At 39.1% G+C, this 21,238-nt stretch overlaps 1 protein-coding gene across 2 annotated transcripts in view; it reads right to left on the bottom strand.

The window, feature by feature from the left end:
• Positions 1-21,238, bottom strand: part of ctdp1 (CTD (carboxy-terminal domain, RNA polymerase II, polypeptide A) phosphatase, subunit 1) — a 65,192-nt gene that overhangs the window by 7,898 nt on the left and 36,056 nt on the right. For both annotated transcript variants that reach the window (XM_079367537.1, XM_079367538.1), the window contains exon 12: positions 21,020-21,237. In XM_079367537.1, the coding sequence (XP_079223663.1) occupies positions 21,020-21,237 (218 nt within the window). The remainder of the gene's footprint in view (positions 1-21,019; position 21,238) is intronic.

The raw sequence follows: 21,238 nt of genomic DNA, 5'->3' as shown, positions 1-21,238 counted from the left end.
TGAAACGGGAACTGTAGTCCAAATTGAAAACATTGGAGAGAGACATCTCCCTCTCCTCCCGAGACTCAGGCACATGCGGCACATACCATGTTTGTAACAATCAACCTTCCATCGTAGCAACTCCTATTGGTTTGCCCTGATAACTGGTCCCACATTTGAGACGGTCACGTCAGTAAGTCAGGCATCTACAGTATTCTTGTCCGAGTTTTTTTTGAATTGTTCTGGTTTCAGCAGCCGTTTTCATGTGCATTTTACAACTCAGAAACTCGTTTTTCCGATGTGTCCGATACTGTGTGAACGCACCATAAAATCCTCTACTTCAGCTGGAGTGACGTGCGGTGCTGTGCATTCAGGGGGGTTGTTGACTTTCATCTACATGAGCCAAAAAGACACCTTTTGCCTTTTCTCGGTCAAGAAGACAACAAAAATGACGTCACATTTCTACAACATATAAGACCCAATGTCAATACAGATTTGTGAAATATCCCTTTAAGTTTGAGAGACAGAACAGTCTGAAAACCAAGACTACTTTGATACACCATTCATGCTCTCCTCGTCGTGCCATGCTGGGGGTGTAGAGCATTGAGCTGAGCTCTACGTATTTCCACACTATGAAGAGGTGGCTCCTAATGAGGACCTCTTCACACCTCCATTACTTGCAGCTGTCTACTGAACATTATAATTGCCATCTATCTTATAATATTGAGCTCTAGTTAGAAACCACTCACAGGGGCTCAGTCAGTTGTAGTAGTATTGGTGTTGGTTTGAATTTTTGGACTCAGGATGAGAACTTTGTTAAATTAGATTGCTTTCAGAAGAGAACGGGATGTAATTGGCTTTCGGTGAGAAAAAAGGGTTAGCAAAAATGCTCTCTGACAGATGTAACTTTCTTATGAGTGTCCTACATTTGGCTGTTTAAAATAATATTTATTTCTATCCCTTGGTGAGGTGAGAGATGGTTAAAAAGAGCACAATAAGGTAGAGGCGACCCAGCAAGAGTCTTCATAGAAAGTTTTGGGCGATGTGATGCTAAATTAGACACAGCACAGCACAAGTGTAGCCCCCTTGTGTTGTTTTGAACAATGCTGCTTTAATTCTTAGTTCCCACAGGATCTTTACAGCAGACACTTTTCTGTGAAACCTCTTAGTCATGGTATATCTAGGCCAGGGACTTTTCACCAGTCATTCAGAAGTCTTTCAGTTGAAAGGCAAAACATCCTCAAGAAGCTTAAGCATGCCTCACTGCTTCTGATATTGCAGTTTGGGTTACAAATTTAGGATGCGTCTTCGGCTTTGTCTTGATCAAAAAAAAAAAAGGTACTCATATTGTGGCTATTGTTCTTCCAACAGAGATAAGCTGAATAGCTGAGAGCACTAAGCACTCGGAGGATGCTGAATGTTATTCTGGGTATCTTGTCAATCATGCTTTCTGAAGTACGTTAGGCAGGTCGATGAGAAATACACGCACAAAAAAACAAACAAACACAACTCTGAACCTCTTATGACAAATAAACTTTCCTAAAGATTATGTATGAATAACCAATGCGAAAAATATAAGGAGTGGTGATTCATGCGTAAAAAAAAAAAAAGTGTTTGGTAGGTCTTCAGAAGAATAGGAAAAGCTGCGTTTTCTCTTCTGAAAAACCCATAGTAAAGACTTTTTCTTTCAGAGGAGAAATGACTTATGCATGTGTGTATAGTTGGTGATAAACAATAGTTATTAACAGGCCAGCCTTCCCCTGAGATGCAACTCCCTGCTTCAAAGTGAGATCAATCCGAACCAAGAGCATAAATAGAAAAACTGCTTGCATCACCAGCTCGCTGCCACGAGCCGGGAGGAAAAAACTAGGTCAAATTACTTGCAGTTTCACTTGTTCCTACTTACGTATTCCTCCTTCCTCTTATTTCATATATGTGAAAAGCCTGACTAAGCATTCCTATTCCTCGCAGGTCGCCCTCTTTCTCGCACGGCTGGTTTTTGTTTATCAAGGACAGGGAGTGTGGGCATCATCGTGCAGTACCTTCACACTGTCATCCGGCTGGATTCTGTGTGCTCCCAGGGGCAGCTGAGCAAGGCGCATGGCTGCCAGCATCATCTTAACCAGCGTTACATTCATAATCCTCCTTCACAGCACGTGACGTCACTTAAAAGCACTTGTGGGGTTCGGGTAATTCGGGACTAATAGGACAGCTGGCTGTCACTTGACGAAATGTCTCATGGGCCAGATTGATCGAACCCTTGAGGCGAGACGTGGCTTTGAAGGGATCCCATGCAACCTATTCACACAGTGATGCACAGCAATACAATCTAATACATGCTTGGCTTTCAAAGTCCACTTCTCTGAGTGAATGCGACAACCATGAAAACTCCTTTGACGCAGACCAGTGTCTGGAAGGTTCTGGTGAATTAGGTGTAAAACATTTCAAACTGAGTCTTAAAATGATCATAAAACAAACTGTGGGGGAAGAGGTGAAAGGTGACAGCATGAGGTCGTGCAGTTCCAACACTCTCTGCACTAAAGAGATTCTACATGACGTACAGGGATTTTTTTTTTTTTTTATCACCAGCAGGATGCGCACTTTGATTTTCTCAGACGATGTAGAAATTTGCTTTGAACTCACAGATACCAAAGGAAGGCATTAAAACCTTCAGACTGTCGTAAAGGTTTGGGTGGCAGAACTTTAGCCTGTGGGGTTTTCAGTTTGGAAGCGGAGGGTTGCCGGTTCAAGTCACAGGATGGAACAAAGTATGGAAGCTGGTATGGTGGATGGAGCCCTTCCCCGAGGTCCCAAGGTGACTTTGAGCAATGCACCCCACTCTGACATCTCTCCATTAATGCATTTCCATTGGTCCTTTTTGTGCATGTATATGAGGAGCATATCTCCCTATAACATTAGCAGAACCAGAATTTAAAATTAGACACTCAAGGTGGCAAACACGTTTAGTCAGGCACTGAACCATAGGAGGAAAAAAAATGAACTTATCACACTCAGATGTATTTATTCACATCTGTAGCGTCTATCTATCTAATAATGAAGCAACAAGCAATGCTCTTGTATTTTAGTCAATGTGCATCATTCAGAAATTAGTAAAAAATAAATTAATGATGCAATACAGCATTCAATGCTCCAATATAATCATGAACAAATAAATGTGCAGGCAACTATTGTGCACACTCTCAACGTACACCTCCAAAGTTAATGTGACAGCTGACCTTTTGGAAGCTTCAACAAACTCCCGATCACCTTCTCCAGCAGCTGTTTGTCTGAACACAAACAGCATGGCAGAAAGAAAAGGTTCCCTCTGAATCTGTGGACGACTGTTTGTGCTTGACAAATCACACAATCACAGAAGGCGCTCGCGCAGATATGACTGCTTGTCATAAGAAACAGAGTGACTGTAGATGGCTGTGTTTAGAGATAAATGAGGTGAAGGGAGGAAATGTGACAGTTTGAAACTTAATTACGGTCGATTTCTGTGTTTCTTTCTCATCCTGAATGTCGAGACACCTGCAGAAATTCCAGCTGTAACAGTCAGACATTTAATTAGTCTGCAGCAAGCTTTAGCATGCCCTACAGCAGAGGACAGATATGGAGTCAAATAAAGTTCTGGTACACAACGTGATGTTATGAGTTAAAGAGAAAGCACTCATGAATGCAAATAGAAGAAATTGAGCACATACTGGAGAAATACAGCCCCATTACCGAGGTCTTCAGGGCAACAGCAGAAAAAAAAGAAGAAGAAAAAAAACAATTAGGCACAACAGGGCCCTCGGGTGAAGACATTCTAATTGGAAAGCTCATGGAGTCTAACTTATAATACAAGCATGAAGATAACAGCCTTATTTTCCCCACTGCACCCACATCATCTTCCTCACTTGAAAACAAGGAGTAAATGTAGCGAAGTCCAGCTGCTCAGATGGAATGAACAGCATGATGAACCTCTCAACATTAAACAGATTTTCCTTAACACTTAACTGTTTTGACAAGGTGCAATGCATGTCGAAAGAGTAAGTGGCAGTGTTCACTATTAGACTGTTTTCATTTTAGTGCACTGCAGCGTCAGACTTTTGCCTCGAAAAACAACATTTTGAAGTATTTTTGACATTTAAGTTGGTGCGACTACTTAAGCTGCATATATATAAACTACCGTAAATTCCGGACTATTGAGCGCACCTGGATATAAGCCGCACCGGCTAAAAATAGGTAAAAAAATGTATTTGTACATATATAAGCCGCACTTGATTATAAGCCGCAGGTGTCCACGTTATAACAAGAGCTATTTACACAGAAAGACGTGACACAAAGACATTTTTTTAACTTTTAATGAAATACGTACTACTGGTAACATCCGCAAATATGAAGCCTACTGTAAATCCTTTATCAAACAGTGTCTGTAACACGGCTGATGAAAAAGATTACCGTAATATATTTCACAGGAAAAAGTCCATCCATTCACTGCCTCAGAATGACTTCATTACTCACTTCCTCAGTCTCTTTTTCGTTGTCGCTGTCAGTGTCAACTTTACGTGCAGCAGCTCTATTTCCTTCTTTGACAGCCAGTTCGATCGCCTTTAACTTGAAAGCTGCATCATATGTATTTCTCCGTGTGTTTTCCATGATGAGGGTGCGTGCATAAAGCGCAAAATGACTGATATTAAGATCCGATGTGACGAAGTCAAATGTTTTTGCGGCACAAGCTCATTGTCCCGCAAGAAAAATCCATAAATAAGCCGCATCGTTTTAAAAGCCGCAGTGTTAAAAACCGCGACAAAAAGTAGCGGCTTATAGTCCGAAATTTACGGTACATATATATAACTATCTTCATATCACACTGACTTAAATCTCAATTGGTTTTCTTGTTACAGTAGGTACTGTATACAAAAGTACCCTGGGGAGTTTCAACCAATACAAAGACTAAATGCATGAACTGGGTTCTGTTTTAAGGAGGCGGTATCATAAAGCGACAGGATTGCCATTCCTCCTATTGTTCAAAAACTATTGAAGAAATGACAATTATGTGCCATTAAAAGTAGAGAACTGCAGCACAATCTCCCAGCAAAGACATTTAAGAACAGGGCTGTAAGCAGGCTAAGATGGACAAAAAAAAAAAAAAAAAACAACAACCCAGAGACTTGTTTGTTTACATGTAATCTCAGGGCGCCTTTATAAAGATTTAGAATGCTGCGTTACGGCCAACACATATTCAGGCTGTGTTGAAAGCAGGTACAGAAACGCTGCAGCACAGCTGTGTGCTTCAGTTCAGCCAGCGAGCTTTTAGCTCCAGCGTTCACTGGCAGAGGTTCATACTACTTATCTACATTGACTGCTAATTGAAATGGAGCGGTTACCGTTGAAAGGATATTTTATTGGTCTTTGGAAATGTTCTTTATGGTATTATTTAAACAAACATGAGACATTTTGTGTGGGTTTTTGGACACCTAATCCCACATCTGAAAGGGAATAACTGCTAAAAAACCCCCCAGCCAATTATTGGAACATCAAGGTCAGCACAACTTTCATTCGATTCATTACTGCTAATATATAATTGGTTGTATACTGCTTTAAGTATAATTAGGACAACCCGACCAATACATGAATAATTAAGACCAGAAACATTTGAAACAACAGTTACATAATAGACTGTGGAGGAACTGAGACCATTCACACTGAATGAGTAAAAGCAACAGAACCAGAACAATCATTTCATATGAGCTCAGGATGCCTGACAGCAGAGCTGGTTCCACACAAAACCAAAGATAGAACAAGACAACGGCACTGAGGTGGGAGAAAAGAGCAAGACAAGAAAGCGAGGGAGTCCAATTCACAGAAAGCCAAGATGGGCTGTATTCTTATTTTTGCCCCCCTTTCATCTCGGTCAAAGAACACACTGAACAAAAGACAATGCTGATGAGACCAACCAACCTGAGCAAGTTGTTTCTTTCTCTGCTGTTTGAATAAGAGGAAGATCAGCATGGGGATTCAAATAATCATCTTTTCCTGCCATTTACAGCATTTCATCGTACTGCAAAGCTAAATGTTTAAGACAACAGTAAAATACAATTTCCCATTACTGAGTTCAATATAATCAAATCATTAGCAGTCTGATTTCCCATAAATGCAGATTTCATACAGATGTGAAGAAAAGTATATGAATACTGCATATCATGTTATGTAACCTTAACCAAGGCAGTGATGTTTGGATGCCATTAAAGCACCACTAGCAAACAGTGTACATGACTCCAGTTGAGTCTTTCTTGCGAAGCAAACAACTCCTTTTCAAAGGAATTCTTAACAAATACATGCCGAGCTCATTTATCATTAGTTTTCTAAGTGCTTCTTATATACAGGCCTAAAACAAATCAGCTATGCTAGGCTGTGAGGGGGCCGATTGCAATTTGTTGAGGTGATGAATGTCAAGTGTGGTAATTTACTGTCGCTGTATAAACATCAATTTTTAACAAAGTGACTATAACTGTATAATAAAAAGAGTGAAACTGGATAACTTCAACAGTCTCCAGGTTTCTACTGCGTTATTTAATTGGGTGGATTTGAGTTCTGGGTGGTGAAGGTTACCTACAAAACCAACACTTACTGCTAACAGACAGCTAACAGAGGTGGCAGAGCGACCCAGACAGTGTTATGACCATGCTATAGGCTATCATCTTTAACTAGTAAATATCTGAACAGGTGCTAATTTTGATTTTAGGCTGAAAAGATGGTATATTTTAAACAAAGTCTAGCTAACCCAACATCCAAAACAACTGTTCTTTTAAAATATTAGTAACAAATCAGTAACTATAAAAGGACACATACTAACCTACACTGCTTTAATAGCCGAGAATGCTAGCCTGCCAGGATGACGGGTTACAGGGAAGGCTTCAAGGTTGTGGACTAAGCAGTAAAGACCACTCACACCATCAATAATACAGGACTGCATGGAATGGATTTTTTTATTCACTCTACCTGTGAATGTAGTTAGTTTGTCCTGAAATCTCTTTATAACCACCGCTAGAGAATTAACAACCTCAAGAGTCAAACAAACTGTCTGCTGAACAAAAAACAAGAAAGACTTCTATCCAGTTAGACTGTCAGATCGTTTGCCTCCCTTTCCCCCTGTGGTTCTTTTGCATAAAGCATCACAGACGGGCTGGGTTGGCAGACATGAGCATGCTGTATCCAGCTTACTGACGTCAGATTGGATGATTTGGGAAATTAACTGAAACTTTTTCAAAAAGGAACTCTTCGAAGAGTGAAAAGGTTGTCGGTAGGATTTTTCCGGTTTAAAACTCCGCACGTTAATTTCTTGTGTGGCCCTGAACTGAAAGGACCAGAAGAGACAACGGTGCAATCATGCAGAAGTGTTTCATCAGTCCAACCAGAGTGGAGGTGTGAAATTTAATTCAGTGCTGGGGCAGTATAACACAGTATTCAAACTAGTCTCCTCAGGATCGAGAAGAGTAAAAGATTACCATTTACCAACAGTTATATTAACACATATTTTGTGTATAAGTAATATTTTTACAAGTAAAATTAGGTTAATTTTAAATGTCAATGTCAAACTTTAAATCTTGTATTTAATTAGATGATAAAGCTCTCTGCTGTTACAGGAAAAAAAATCTGAAAAAGTTTAGGTAGGGGCACAATGATACTTTTAGCTTGGTAGGCTATATCAGTGAGGAAGTGTTAAAAGAAATATCAAGAAATGCAGCTATCTGGTTTGTTGCCTTTTTAAAAAATATATATATATCTAGAAGTGTGGCTGCGTCCTTTACAGCGACCAACATGCCGTTGTAAAATACAAACAGGCCGTCATTACTGAGCGAGCAGCCACCTACCTCACACACTGCACGCAACTGGACGCAAATGAAAAGCTCGCTGATGAGGAACTTCTTACCATCTCTTCTCCGTCATGAGGTCAACTGTGAATTTAAAGCAAAAGGTGCTATGCTGTTCAGTAAATACAGCTGGTGGAGCGACAAGATTTCCATATTAAAGTGAAGGAGCGACTTGTGGAGGTAGGCAGCACGAGGGATGAGGTGCTGCACATCACAACTTCTACTGTAGAGATCAACTATGCACTGGAACTAATAGGAGTCTAAACTCAGCACAGTGAAAACAGATGGTGCAAAAAGAGCTTCAGAAGTGTAAAGAAAATGCACTGGAATAAATAAATCTTTACGTAGGAAGATCGTTAAAAAACCTTTAAAAACCTTATATTCCAAATTTTACAGTACTTACTTCATACTAACAAGTGTTATTATTACTATTTAAAGAATCCAAAGTTAAAAGGGACCCTTACATGACATGAGTAAATAGCCAAACACTGGTCTCTATACTCTAGTTGTCAATGAAAAACCGCATTGAAACATTTTCTACACAGAATATCACAGTATGTGTGCATAATAAATTGGCCTCCCTTGGGTGCCAAGTAAATCTGAAAGCAACAAAATAATGTTTAAATAACATTAAAAGTGCTGTTTAAATGTTTTCTACAAAACGTGAGCAACAGGAGCTCACATGTTAAACAAGTGAGGGAAATGATTTCTTCTGTGACCAGTGTGATATTCTTGATGCTCCTGACAAAACTGCCCACAATGTTACAAGCAGTTTTTACTCTAATGAATATCGGCTGCCAAAAACAACAGCCTGTACTTGGAGACAGAAATATATCCTTCCCGAGACATTTTGTAATAATGCGAACAAGAGAGGTGGCAAAAAAAAAAATACTTCAAAGTGGGAGAGAAAGGTTACTAGAGTTCAAGAAAGAAAGAAATTGGCACAATGTTCCCCATTCATCAAGGAGGGCTGCATTACACAGCTTGTAATATCTCACCATCCCATGAGCACACGATAAGACGAATGAGCGGCAACAAAGGAAGATGACACGCCGTCTTTAGTGAGGTGGCAACTTTATACTAAATTTGTGCATCTGAATGCTGACGTACACCACCAGCCGACGTCCCTGACATCCAGCCACCACGACAGGACTGTGCCGTCCCCACAACCACCACCAATGGGCCGTGTCAAGACAATCATGCCTGCTCCGAGCTCAACCTCAGCAGCAAGGAAGTGTAGACAACTGGAACATGAGAAATACAAAGGAGAAATCCTTCCTGCATTTAATCACGTATTCTCTTTTGTAAAGCGTCTCAAGACAACACTTGTTAAGAATTGCCACAAACAAATAATGATTGATTGACTTAAAGAAGACCCTGTATCAGCTGTTCTTATAATCATAAATCACAAATGCTGAGAATGTGTTGTTTCTTTCCCAGGAGGTTAGTTAGTCTATAGAAGGTATATGAACAAGGAAATAGCACAGTGGCCATGAGACCGTAAGACTACTTTTAAATGCATAAGGAAACCCGTCCTGTGGAAACATGGATGTGAAAGCTTTGATAATTCATTGGAGCATACTGGAAAATTAATGCTGCCAAATCAGCAAAAAATAGTAAATACAGTCGTGCTGTTTAACTAGTTACAGTGCCCGAGGCAAAATACATCCCCATGCTCTGCCATGTTACCTTTCATAACAACAGTGGTCCTGTTATATAGCTGTTGTATTTACATCCTTTGGGGGAAAAAAATGGAGCAGTACAATTACTTGAAACATTTCGAATGGTTTCTGTTAGTGGAAATCAACTCGCTTTCTAAGAACGGCCTCCTGCTGATTAAGCACCGACTGAAAAGGCATTTACAAAAGTGACAGGGACACGCTGAAAGGTCATTGGGACAGTGACCTCTTCAAAAAAACAAACAAACAAAAAAAACCTCCACTTCGAAAGCTTTCTTTGAGATTCATGAAGCATTGCTCTAAATGGATGAGACCCAAATGTTATGACTGATGTGTGGGATAAGGAATGGATTCCAATACAGCCCAACAAGGAACATTTAAGGTTGCAAAGCAGGGTAAAAGGTCAGCCATGCCAAGTTAGTGTTTTACTGTAATTCTTCATTGAGACAGGGTTACCAGTGAATGTGCATTTTAAACTTGACTCGCTGTGCCGATGTCAAATGGAATTCAAAATTACTTTCTCCATAATGGTTGTAAGAGACTTTAATATCAGACACCTTTAGTTTGTGACAGCAGATGGTGAAAGTTAAGTCAGCTTACATTCATTCCTTAGAAAGAAAACATTTGTATATAAAGTTACACATATCATATTGATTCTAGATTAAAAAAATAGATTAGCTAATCACACTTTTTTAAAAATATGCAGATATATTGGTAGTAATGAAATGCACATGACCAACAGTGGTGAACACTAAAATGTTCTCCAGGCACGTCCAACAACAGCACAATGACGTTTTAAACATTTCTTTCAGGTTGAAACCTTGAAACAAATTAACATCCTTTCAGAGCAGTAAAGCATCACTGTTCAGAGCTGTTAACAATGTCATTAGTCAAGTATCAAAACAGTCTCAGTGTCAGATGTACAATAATCTAGACCATCTATAGACCAAAATCATAGGCTTGGTAAAGGTTTGTCTCAAAAGTTTATTTAAATAGAAATTCAATATCTTTTCCATGTCATTCAGGCCTATTTAGCTAAAGTTTCTACGGCATGATACTGCAGCAGCAGCAAAATAGAAATGGTAAAAGGACTTGAGCTTACACAGCACTTTTCCAGACTTTTCTGACTACAAACCGTCTGTCACACCTTCCCATTCACACACTGATGGAAGTGGTTTCTATGTAGCGAGACCATCAAAACTAACTAACCCCATTCATTCACATTCACAAGCTTCCAATGAAGCAGGGGGAACAAAAAACAGGGTTAAGTGTCTTGCCCAAGGACACATAGGACATGTTGCTGCAGGAGCTGAGAATCGAACCCTCAACCTTCCGGCTGAGAGACGGTGAATCTACCAACTGAGCAACAGTTGTCCCATATAAAGAAAAGAGATATTCAAACAGCTAACCAGTTTCTTAAAGCAAAGGCGGCAGGGCCTCTTCTCCCAGAACATATGAAACAACTAAACACATACAAATAGCTTTCTAAGCAGCTAAAATAATGGATGGTCAATAAATATACTTGTACTGTACATGTCAGCACTAAAAATATTCTCATATTGCTTTTATTGCTCTCAACAGCTGTTTTTTTTTTACTAGTCTTTACACTCTGTGCTGTTGTTTTACCTTGTAAACTGTTCTGCTTTGAGCCTTGTTCTGTTTTGTTCTGCTGTGTCTTGTTTTGCGCTAAGTTCTTTTCTGCTTGTGTTGTTCTTTTTCCTTTATCTGCTTCTTTATTTGTATTTCAAAAAGCCCCTTTAACATCGAGGCCAGGGGACGACAGACGAAAAGTAGTGTTTTGGCTCATTCTGGCATTTTTACCCCTGTATAATCATCATCATCATGTGGTTTATTAATTTGCACTGCCCCCTTCCTAAATCAACTCCATTGAATGAGTAGCCTAAAAATGGTTGTCCAATAGTCTACAGATGCTGGACTGTGCTGTTAAAGACATCCTGTTCTAAAATAAATAAATAAATAATTTTCTAACAAAGTAATGCCTTGCTCTACTTAAACCAGCGTCAGTCACGTTGGGCTGAAATAAAAACTGAACTTTTTATGAGGAGGGTGGTAAAAAGCAAAGGGATCGAAAGTATGAATCTTTAAACTGAAAGAAGAGTAGAGCACCATCAGACGATTATTATTATTTTTCCTGTGTGCTGCAGTCAAAAATCGATTCATAACCAGGTTTATACTATAGTCTGGGCAGCAAATGGACAGATGTTCACTGAGTGACTGGCAGCAAGAAGGCAGAGAAGTAATAATTTGAGCTCTGGGTAGGTGTGGATCATTTTGCTGCTGTGTTTTATTCATGTTTAATCCGCTTTCAGACTGTAGCACTTCTTTGATCTCTACAATGGATGCAGTCTAAAAGAAGGCAAGACTTTTTGCTCTGCTTCCCTGCTGTACATCTATCCCTTCGTTAATGAGAGGTTGCAATTTAATCACTGGCTTCTCCTCAGGAGTATTGAAAAGAAGAGTTCGGAAATCTAGCTGAGGGAATCCACTCTACATTAAAAGTGCTGTTTAAATGTTTTCTACAAAAATGGAAAGTTCTTTAAAAGTCTTACGTTTAATGTGGGAAACCAGACGAGGATTTTTGATGCAGTTGAAATGGCGTCGACACAACTGTAGTTTCTTTTAAAAGTATGATGTACGTTTTCTAGGAGTATGCTGCAGAGTGCAATCAAGGCGGCTACTTATCTAAATTGCTGGGAAGTGATTAAGATGGATTTATTGGGACATTCTGGATTTTCAAACCTGAAACATTTCTGCGTTCCATTTATCTCGGAACTGGGAATTTGGAATGACGTCACCACCGAGTTGGGCATGTTCCAGTTGCAAGTCGGAAAAGCATCATGGACGCCTCCAGGAGTTCCTTTTTTTGTTTGTTGGCTAACACAAAGACGATAACACACTACGTGATAGCTCGTGGACAAGTTGTCAGAGAACTGTCCCAATACTATCAATGTGATTGATTTAATCACACAAAAAGAAAAGCAAGCAGATAATAAAAACTATAGTAACACCTTTAATGTAGGTGTAACATAACCGCCATGTTGGATTCTAACTAAGGCAACTCCGACGAGTAAATACGACTTCAGGGGGCGTTCCAGTTGACACTTCCCACTGGGAACTTGGAATTTCCCACCTTCCAGTTCAACTGGAACTTAGCATATGACACATAGGATGGTAATTAACCATGAAAGCTATGTGGAACACCCAGCCTGGTACATTTACAACCACCAGCAGAAGATATATTTTAAGACTGTTTTTGCATTTTTCTTTTTTTTAACGAAGCACAGGTTTAGGATTCTTTGTTGTGAAGAGCATTGGTATCTTCTTGTGTTAACATCAGGACAGTCACTTTTTAGTTAGAGGTGTATTTCACAAAAAGTGGAAAATGAACGATTGATATAATCATGAAGCAAGGGTAAAATTATTCATGGGAGCATTTAATCTGATACGAAATCAGGAACACAGGCTATCTTTAAGTTTCTAAACATTTTAAATAGAGAGAATATGAAGAATTTCACATACTCCTGTCTTACAACCTGAATGGAAAATGACACATTCCATTTGATCTCCTTCATCACCTCTGCTCTGGCGATGTTGTAATAACACGCTACCTCAAGCTGACAAGTTTCACAATTTATTTTCACTCCAAAATAAATACGCTCCTGAGGAACACGGTCCAGGAGAGGGAGGTAATGGAGACCCTGCGTGAGTGTGTATCACCTTGAGAGAAACAGGAAATTAAAAGTGAGGAGAACTGATAACAGCAGATGTGTTGAGCAGTGAACGGCTCTGATTGCTGTGACTTGTAATGGCAGAAATTCTTAAAATGTTTCTTCTGCACTCATATTTTGTGACACTATTCTGTCTGTTAGCAACTCGTTACAGTCCAATTAAGGGCAGACTAAAAAATCTTTGCAGAAATAGCCTGTTGTTATTCCAGGCCACCAATTCCATCAACTGGCTGAGTGGTTTGCCTGAACCAAGTTGTTTGCAAAGACATTGGGAAAATTACAACAGCAGCAGAAGTTAATCATAATCATTAATTTCACATAATCCCCTCAACCACCAAAAAGATTACAACTGAAATGTTCGTTACGCGCTCCTTCTTTGAGCAGAATCTTAAAAATAGGGTAACTTTGATAAATAAACTTTAAAGCTGATTGGCAATACATGTTTGAATCTAAAGTCACATTCTTAGACACAATCCCTTGTCAGAACCATAGTGGAAAATGTGTTGTTATAGTTAGTAGTAAATCCTCGGGCCATGCATGATTTGACACAAAAATGTTTGCCTCACTAATCCTCAGTTGGATTCCTCCGTTTGTCGTTTGGTTTCAGCTCTTTAATCAGACTTGAGTTTGCAGTCTAGGAGGTCTCTCTTAATAAACTCAGTGCAGTTTCACGAAATTCATCATTTTGTTACGCTACTTCTTAGAGGTGTGAGAGAGCATAACACTCATCTGTGTTGTTTCACAGTTTTTTGAGCCATGAATCTGATCCAAAAAAATTAAATAAAGAAAAGGTGAAAGTGAGAGAATAAAGTCAATGCACTGTTTTAAAGAAACAAGTCATACACACAAAAATAACAACACTTCATAAATCGTTTCAATGTTAAAGTTTGTGCAACACTGGCGTAGCGGTATTTGGAGAGAACAAGACTGTCTTTAAAATTGTATAGCTTACCTTTCCAGGCACATAAACAGTAGTCAGTACTTATATGCTGCTAAGATGCTACGAATAGCATTGCACGAAAGTTACTTCTAGGTTTAATAGTGGAACTGAGTATATATTGTGTTATATATACACAAGAAGAAGTGTAGAATCTGAGAGAAAATAATTTGTCCATAGACCAAAGTTTAGGGGATATAATTGGATTCAGCCTCCATTAAAAGCCCTACATACATCTTGTTAGATTGACCATTCGGTGGTGTGGTTTCTACAAGGGAGCAATATCAATTATTCAAAGAGCTTGCAGTAGAAGCCTTCAACTTGAAGACATTATTTTTTAAGGCCACGATGTCCACTTATTGTGTAAGAAACTAAACAAATAAAATAAATTTAAAAACCCCCCAGCAAAGGCCTGAAACGGTCAGATCCCAAAGTGCCACCGCACATCTTAAATTATTCACATTGATTCAGCCGGAGATTACCAATACATCCAAATGTGAGCTAAACCAGCTTACAAGACATTATCCTCCTGTCTGAGCTAAAGAAATGCTTTCTCTTTAGCTAAAGGCAAGGTTAACAGACATGTACATGGTGCACACCTTTTAGGGGAAATGGATTTTAGCTGTATATTTGCAGAGTTCTGACTCACCCTTGTAAAAACTAAGATGGTAAACCTTTTTTGGAAACAATTGTTGAAACAGGCCTTTTGATGGGCTCATGTCCCTAAATTTCTGAAAATCAAATTCAAGATCTTTTAAGACTTTTAAATGATCAGCACGTTGCCTGTCATGAACCTAATCCTTTATATACTGAAAGTGAAATGAGGCTGAAAACTGATTTAAAATAAAAGACTTCAAACCAAATATGCCACAGTGAATCATTCAAATGCAGATTCTTTCTGGCCCACCATCCCTTAATGGGTTTAAAAAAAAAAAAAGACAATATAATTATAGAAGTGGCAAGAGTCGTTGGACTTCAAACTAAACATGCAACATGGAATCATTCAAATGCAGATTCTTTCTCGCCTGTCATTCCTTAATGGGACAGCATACAATTATTTAAGTGGCAAGAGTTGTTGGACTTTAACAGCACTCAGCAGTGTTCAGAAGAACTGCCATTAAATGCAAATTAAGATTACCTTCATTGAAACTAATGAATTCAATTAAATCTATGGTTGGCAACACTGGTCCTTCGTTCCTGCTCTACTAATTTTCTACAAATTAAGATGTTTATGTGTTAAGGTCATAAAGGTGTTAAACACCTTTATGACCTTAACAAGACGTAAACAAGCCAATAAAAAATAAGCGAAACATTATAACTTGAATGCAGTTAGTTAATAAAATGCACCGTACTGAAAATGCATTCAAGATAACCCATGTGGATCCAGATAGGATCACAATTACAGTGCTGTTTGTAAATGGAACACAGTCGAATGCATGAAAAGAGAACAAGCAGCAAAGTTGCTTCTACTTTAGACAGAAACATGAAAAAAAGACAATCAGGAACTGAATGATGCTGCGAACAAAACAGTTTCTTAGCAACAGATGTAAGTCTATTTTGTGCCAAATATCAGCAAGTGGTGAAGCCATCCATCGAGAGAGAATAGAGGTCCCACAGATTCTAAATCAAGAACAGTCCTTACAACTTCTTTTATAAATCTTAAGTTGCTACTAATGCAACACTGGGCAACAATCCAGTCAGATTCCCTCAACTGTCAGACAGGAAAATTACAGTGATGCAGTTTAGCAGACAGTAATATAGATGTACAGATGTACGTGGTCAATGACTTGTCTTAATCTTTACAGGATGTACAAAATACTATAGCGCTGTAAGAACATTACTGCTAATTTGAAACAAGAGTTTTATGTATTATGTATTTTTGACGTTTGGAATATCACTAAATGTGAACAGATGTTAGCTAACACAAAATGTACTGAAAACCCACACAAACAACAACACTCGTATTAACAGTATAAAGAGTATAACAACTACAAAAGTTTAGCTTATCGCAGTGGGTAGTGCACCGATTACAACCCATGGCTCCTTTGCAACGGGCGGCAGTAGCTCAGTCTGTAGGGACTTGGGTTGGGAACCGGAGGGTCGCCGGTTCAAGTCCCGGCACGGACCAAGTCCGGAAACTGGTCTGGTACGCCCGCTGTGGGCAGCAACCTCACTCTGAGACCTCTCCATTAATGCAGAGTGAAAACCGAATTTCCCCTCGAGGGATTAATAAAGTATATATAAAAAAAAAAAAAAACTAAAAAACAACAACTCGTAATTCTCCACTCTCTCTCTCTCTCTGATTTGCGACTCAGTGCACTGTCCTATCTCTTCAACAAAAGGCACAAAAACGTATGACTTCTCCGGCCACGGCTTCAGCTTTAGTACACACGAGCCAAATGTCAACAGAAACAATAGGCAGCTACGGCAACTCTCAAGGGACAAATTAGACAAATTAGAAAACAAAAGCACAACAAATACAGAAGTGTCTGCTACACCTGCGATATGTCAGTGAAGAAAAGTGATGACAAAAAATGTCCAGTGCAAGATTTGTGGCGTTAAAATTGCATACCATAGAAATATTAGTTTGATGCTTAAAACCCAATTGGAAAACAGCGAGACCGAAACAGGCAGTCTCGCCTCACGTCATTAGCTCGCACTGTTAGCACACATTGTCAGCCTGCTAATAACCAAAATGATAACTGGAGATATACTTCCATTAAGTTTTATAGAAGGAGCTTCAGAGACCTCAGGGTGTTTGTCAAGCCGGAGTACAAGCTACCATCACGGAGAACAGGTATGAAGCTGTTCTTTGAGAATATTAAGCAACACAGTACGAAGTACATATAGCCTACACTGCTGTTGTGACATGACGATTGCTTTATGTTGTTGGCCATTTATCTATATTTATATTTAAATGTGTTATGTCATTTTACAGGAATAATGATTTTTTTTAATGATAAAAATCAAGAATCATGTATAATAATAATAATAATAATAATAATTATTATTATTATTAAATAATAATAATAATCTGCGAGTACTCAAGAACAGAGATGATAATAAATTGCAATCCCTAATATTGACTGGAGGAATGCACCAAATTTAACAGATAGATAGATAGATACTTTATTGATCCCGAGGGAAATTCAAGCACAGACTGGATGTTAACCAGGGCCGAAGGCTAGCCACAACCACACTCCCCACTCGCTACTTTACACTCCCAGAAAAGTTGTTTGGGCATTACTGAGGAAGACAATACGTAACTTGAGTCTATCTGTGGAAGCATCCCAGCTTAGCTGCCAAATTGAGTCCACAGTGCTTCAAAAATCAAACCTACAGCATGTTCTTCTCCCTGTGTGGCAGTCTGCCTGTCTTGTGCCTTTTCTCTCCACCACTGAATTGACTGGAGTTGGACTTTCTGAAGTCTTCAACAACAACTTCACAACCCAGTGGACAGTGATTTCAGGCTTGGCTCATTAGCAGCAACATAAGGCTAGGTGACAGACAGACTGATGTGTCACAAAGAATGGGAAGAGGAAGAAAATCACCACTTTGTTGCCTGCCGAGGTCTTGGTAGCCATGGATACTGGACCACAACCAGACCATCCATAAAAACAAGAGAATTTTCCAAAAGTGAAGGAAACACAGCTAACAAGGCATCATGTTTTTAAAGCTCCGCCAATCATAACTGTGAGGTTGAACATTGGCATACAGACAGGAAAGCAAAGTCTCAAAGAAGAGTGGCAGTGATTATATGGTGGCCGATGTGACCTCTGTATTTGTTTAGCTTTTTACTGTGATCGTACTATATCACTATAAAACAGCATTAAAAGCTTTGGCATATGAAAATACATTTACGCACGACCTCTTTCCCCAAACTACACAAGCCTCTCCATGTTCTGCCAACCAAAGAACAGCCCTGTATACCATTTTAACCTGAAAACATATTTAGCTGAGCAAACATTAAAACTTATCAAAACCCAATGAAACTCATACTATTAATAATACATCATTGCATTGTGATTGGAACTTGATTTTTCCTCGATGTCAAATAAGTTACCCTAAAATATATTCAATACAATTTTTACAATGGAACTTGTAATTACTAATTTCATGCATGAACACTATTTTCAATTGTCCCACAATCGAGTGCATGAAGTTCAATAGATGCTATCAAATTATTTGAAACAACATTTCAGAGATGAAGCAAAATGAAAAATCATAAGCCTGAAAACGACATTTTATACTAATAGAGAAATAATTGCAGACTGTCTATCACCCAGGGAAGAATAACAGTGGAGGAGGGTTTTTGGACAAATCTTCAGAATGTGATTCATTTATGAACAATAAAGAAACAAGAGTACTATGAAGCTTGAAGGATATTAAAAAAGACTAACTGTATCCTAATATCAAAATGACAGAGCACACGACTGGTTATTGACTGGGACGGATCAATTAATTTAACTTTATTTGTATAGTGCCAATTTATAACGTTTTATTAAGAAACGTATCTCTTGCATGTTTCATCTAATCACCTGACATTTGTTATTCATGTAAAGATATTTTTATCACTTTAAAAGTCTTGTTTCTCAGACCAACAACCGGCCTACTTCTTGCACATCTGAGGATGGCAACTTCACAAGCAGTCTGCACGCGTTACGTGTTCAATGTTGCCAAAGTGTCTATTTGTACAGCATAGCTCTGTGTGCGACATATATAGTAGCTCCTGAATGCACAGGCACATGTACGCATTGTTCCAACTCATGTATGCAATATTAATGCTGAAGTTCATTTTTCAAGGACCAACCTTGTCTGTGGTCCTCTTCTCTTCAAAGTAACACTACTGCATTATTTTGCACTGTTAAAGATCCCCCCCTATAAAGTCAAGGTAGCTGTCACTTCAAGATAGATGTCACATTCAAGATAGTAACAAACTGTTGTTGTAAACATGACAACAGAGAAACCAAGGAGAATTTTAAATGGGCTAATCAAACATCGCTAGTGATCAGATGGTGGCACAGAAAGAGGACTCATGGTCAGAGGATGAAGTGTTATTTTAGAGCTATTTCAATACAGCCATAGACAGAGCTCTATCATTGTATAACGCTTTGGTCAGACAAACACAAACACTAGATACAGATGTACAGGACACAAAGAAATAATCCACAGGGAACGACTAAATCTACCAGATTGACTGAAACACAAGCATGTCCTTCAGCAAAAGGAGGCTCTCATCAGACCTCTTCGACTACCTGATGTCTGTTTGAAATGTGTCTCCATAGCAACGGACCAAACTGTCTGGCTTCGGCGAGTCCGTGCTGATTGAGCGGTGTGTTATGATTATAGCCAGTTGGAGAAGTGTGGTCTGGGAAAATACAATACATTTGCAGGACCTCTGAGTGGATATAGAGCCTTGACAACTGTAATGTAGGTCACCATTCTTCTCATCTGGAGGTTTGAGTGCCAGATGAAGAGAATCAGCTATGAAAGAGGAGAATGCTGTTTGTTGACACAATGTGCAAGGGAGGTATTTTCAATCATTGCGGCTTGCTTCATGAATGAAAGTAAAGATGGAGTATGTCTTTGAGGTCAAATAAAAATTACCTTGGTGCTGGACATCCATACTGTTACTTGTTTTATACTTTCCACACTTGCATCATGGATTCACAGAGGCTACACAAGCAATCACCAAACACTTTACACAATCACTGTATATAAATCTCATTTCCTAAAATGACTTATATTTTGCTTTATATTGCTGAGATTCATGGCGTAGTGGTTCTCAGAAATGCCCCGACCCTTTTACCATTGGGAATGAAGACTGTTGCTCTCAGTGGAGCAGCATGAGCTTGTACTTGTTACAGTGAGCCAATGGGCTTGCCAATGTTCTACGAGCGGAGCTAGGGACCGAGTGTTTCATGCAGTTACTGCTAACAGGAGGAGGAAGGAGAACCCGCATTTCCGCTGACTTTGGATTTGTGCACATAGACGTGCTTCTTCATGCACAAGAAACCTGGAAAATACACTAAAGAGCATATAAAACCAGAAAAAAGCAGAATATGGGCCCTTTAAGATAGTTGTTGGAATTCGCATCTTTGATACCTTAATATATTTTTTAAAAATTGTCAAATGTCAAACTGTGACAAAAGAATATTCTTGATCTGTCATTCACAATATATCAGAATAGATCTAGACTACATTATCTGTATTAGGTCATAATTAATACTGACGACCGTCCATTACTTTTCCAATCATTTAAGAGTTTGGTGGGCCTGTTAGATTCCTGTTTTGATGACCTGACTTTCACCATCCTTTTCCTCCTGAAGCTCGAGTATAGACTGAGCAGTATAAATGAATATAGTTGAACTTTGCCAAACTGTGGCAACCTTTTCTTTGTTTGAAGTGTTTGAGTTGTTTTTAGCACTTTTTAACTGTATTTACTTGTCAATAAACACAAGAGCACTTGTCTTGAAGGAAAACTTTGAAAGTAAAAAAGATACACACAACTTTTATGACACCAAATGCTTGTTGTGCCTTTTTCTTTCTGTCAACATCTCCCCGAGAAACAAAAAACTGGGTGCGAATATATTTAAGTAGGCTAAACTGAGCTTAGTTGAGCTACTTATAAGAATGGTAAATATCTAAGCTTGAGGGAGACACATAGCAAGAGGAAAAGATTAGAAAGAAAAAGTAGAACATACAACTTTAGAGCAGTGAAGACACAAAATGGGCCGTTTAAGTGAGGAATAGCAAAAAAGAACGGTGTATACTAAATACGAAGATGGGTTTTTTTCAATATAGACCCGTGCTCACCTTTGGACACTGTCATGCAGCCTGGCCAGAAACTGTGTCTGCTGTCTGTCCTCCATACCAGGCACCTTAGGATCAGGCCCTCCTCCTGCTATCTCTTCAGCTTCTGGCTTCTGCTGCTGCCGCCGCTCCTCCTCTTCATCCACCTCCTCATTGCATGGCTTCTCCTTCCCCTTGCCCTCACTTTCATTGTCGCTCTCCTCCCCTAAGATGTCGTCCACC

The sequence above is a fragment of the Symphodus melops genome (assembly GCF_947650265.1).
Source record: "Symphodus melops genome assembly, chromosome: 18".
NCBI classification, from domain to species: Eukaryota; Metazoa; Chordata; class Actinopteri; order Labriformes; family Labridae; genus Symphodus; species Symphodus melops.
The sequence above is the reverse complement of the archived record's forward strand: the minus strand, read 5'-3'. Positions and strand labels throughout refer to the sequence as shown.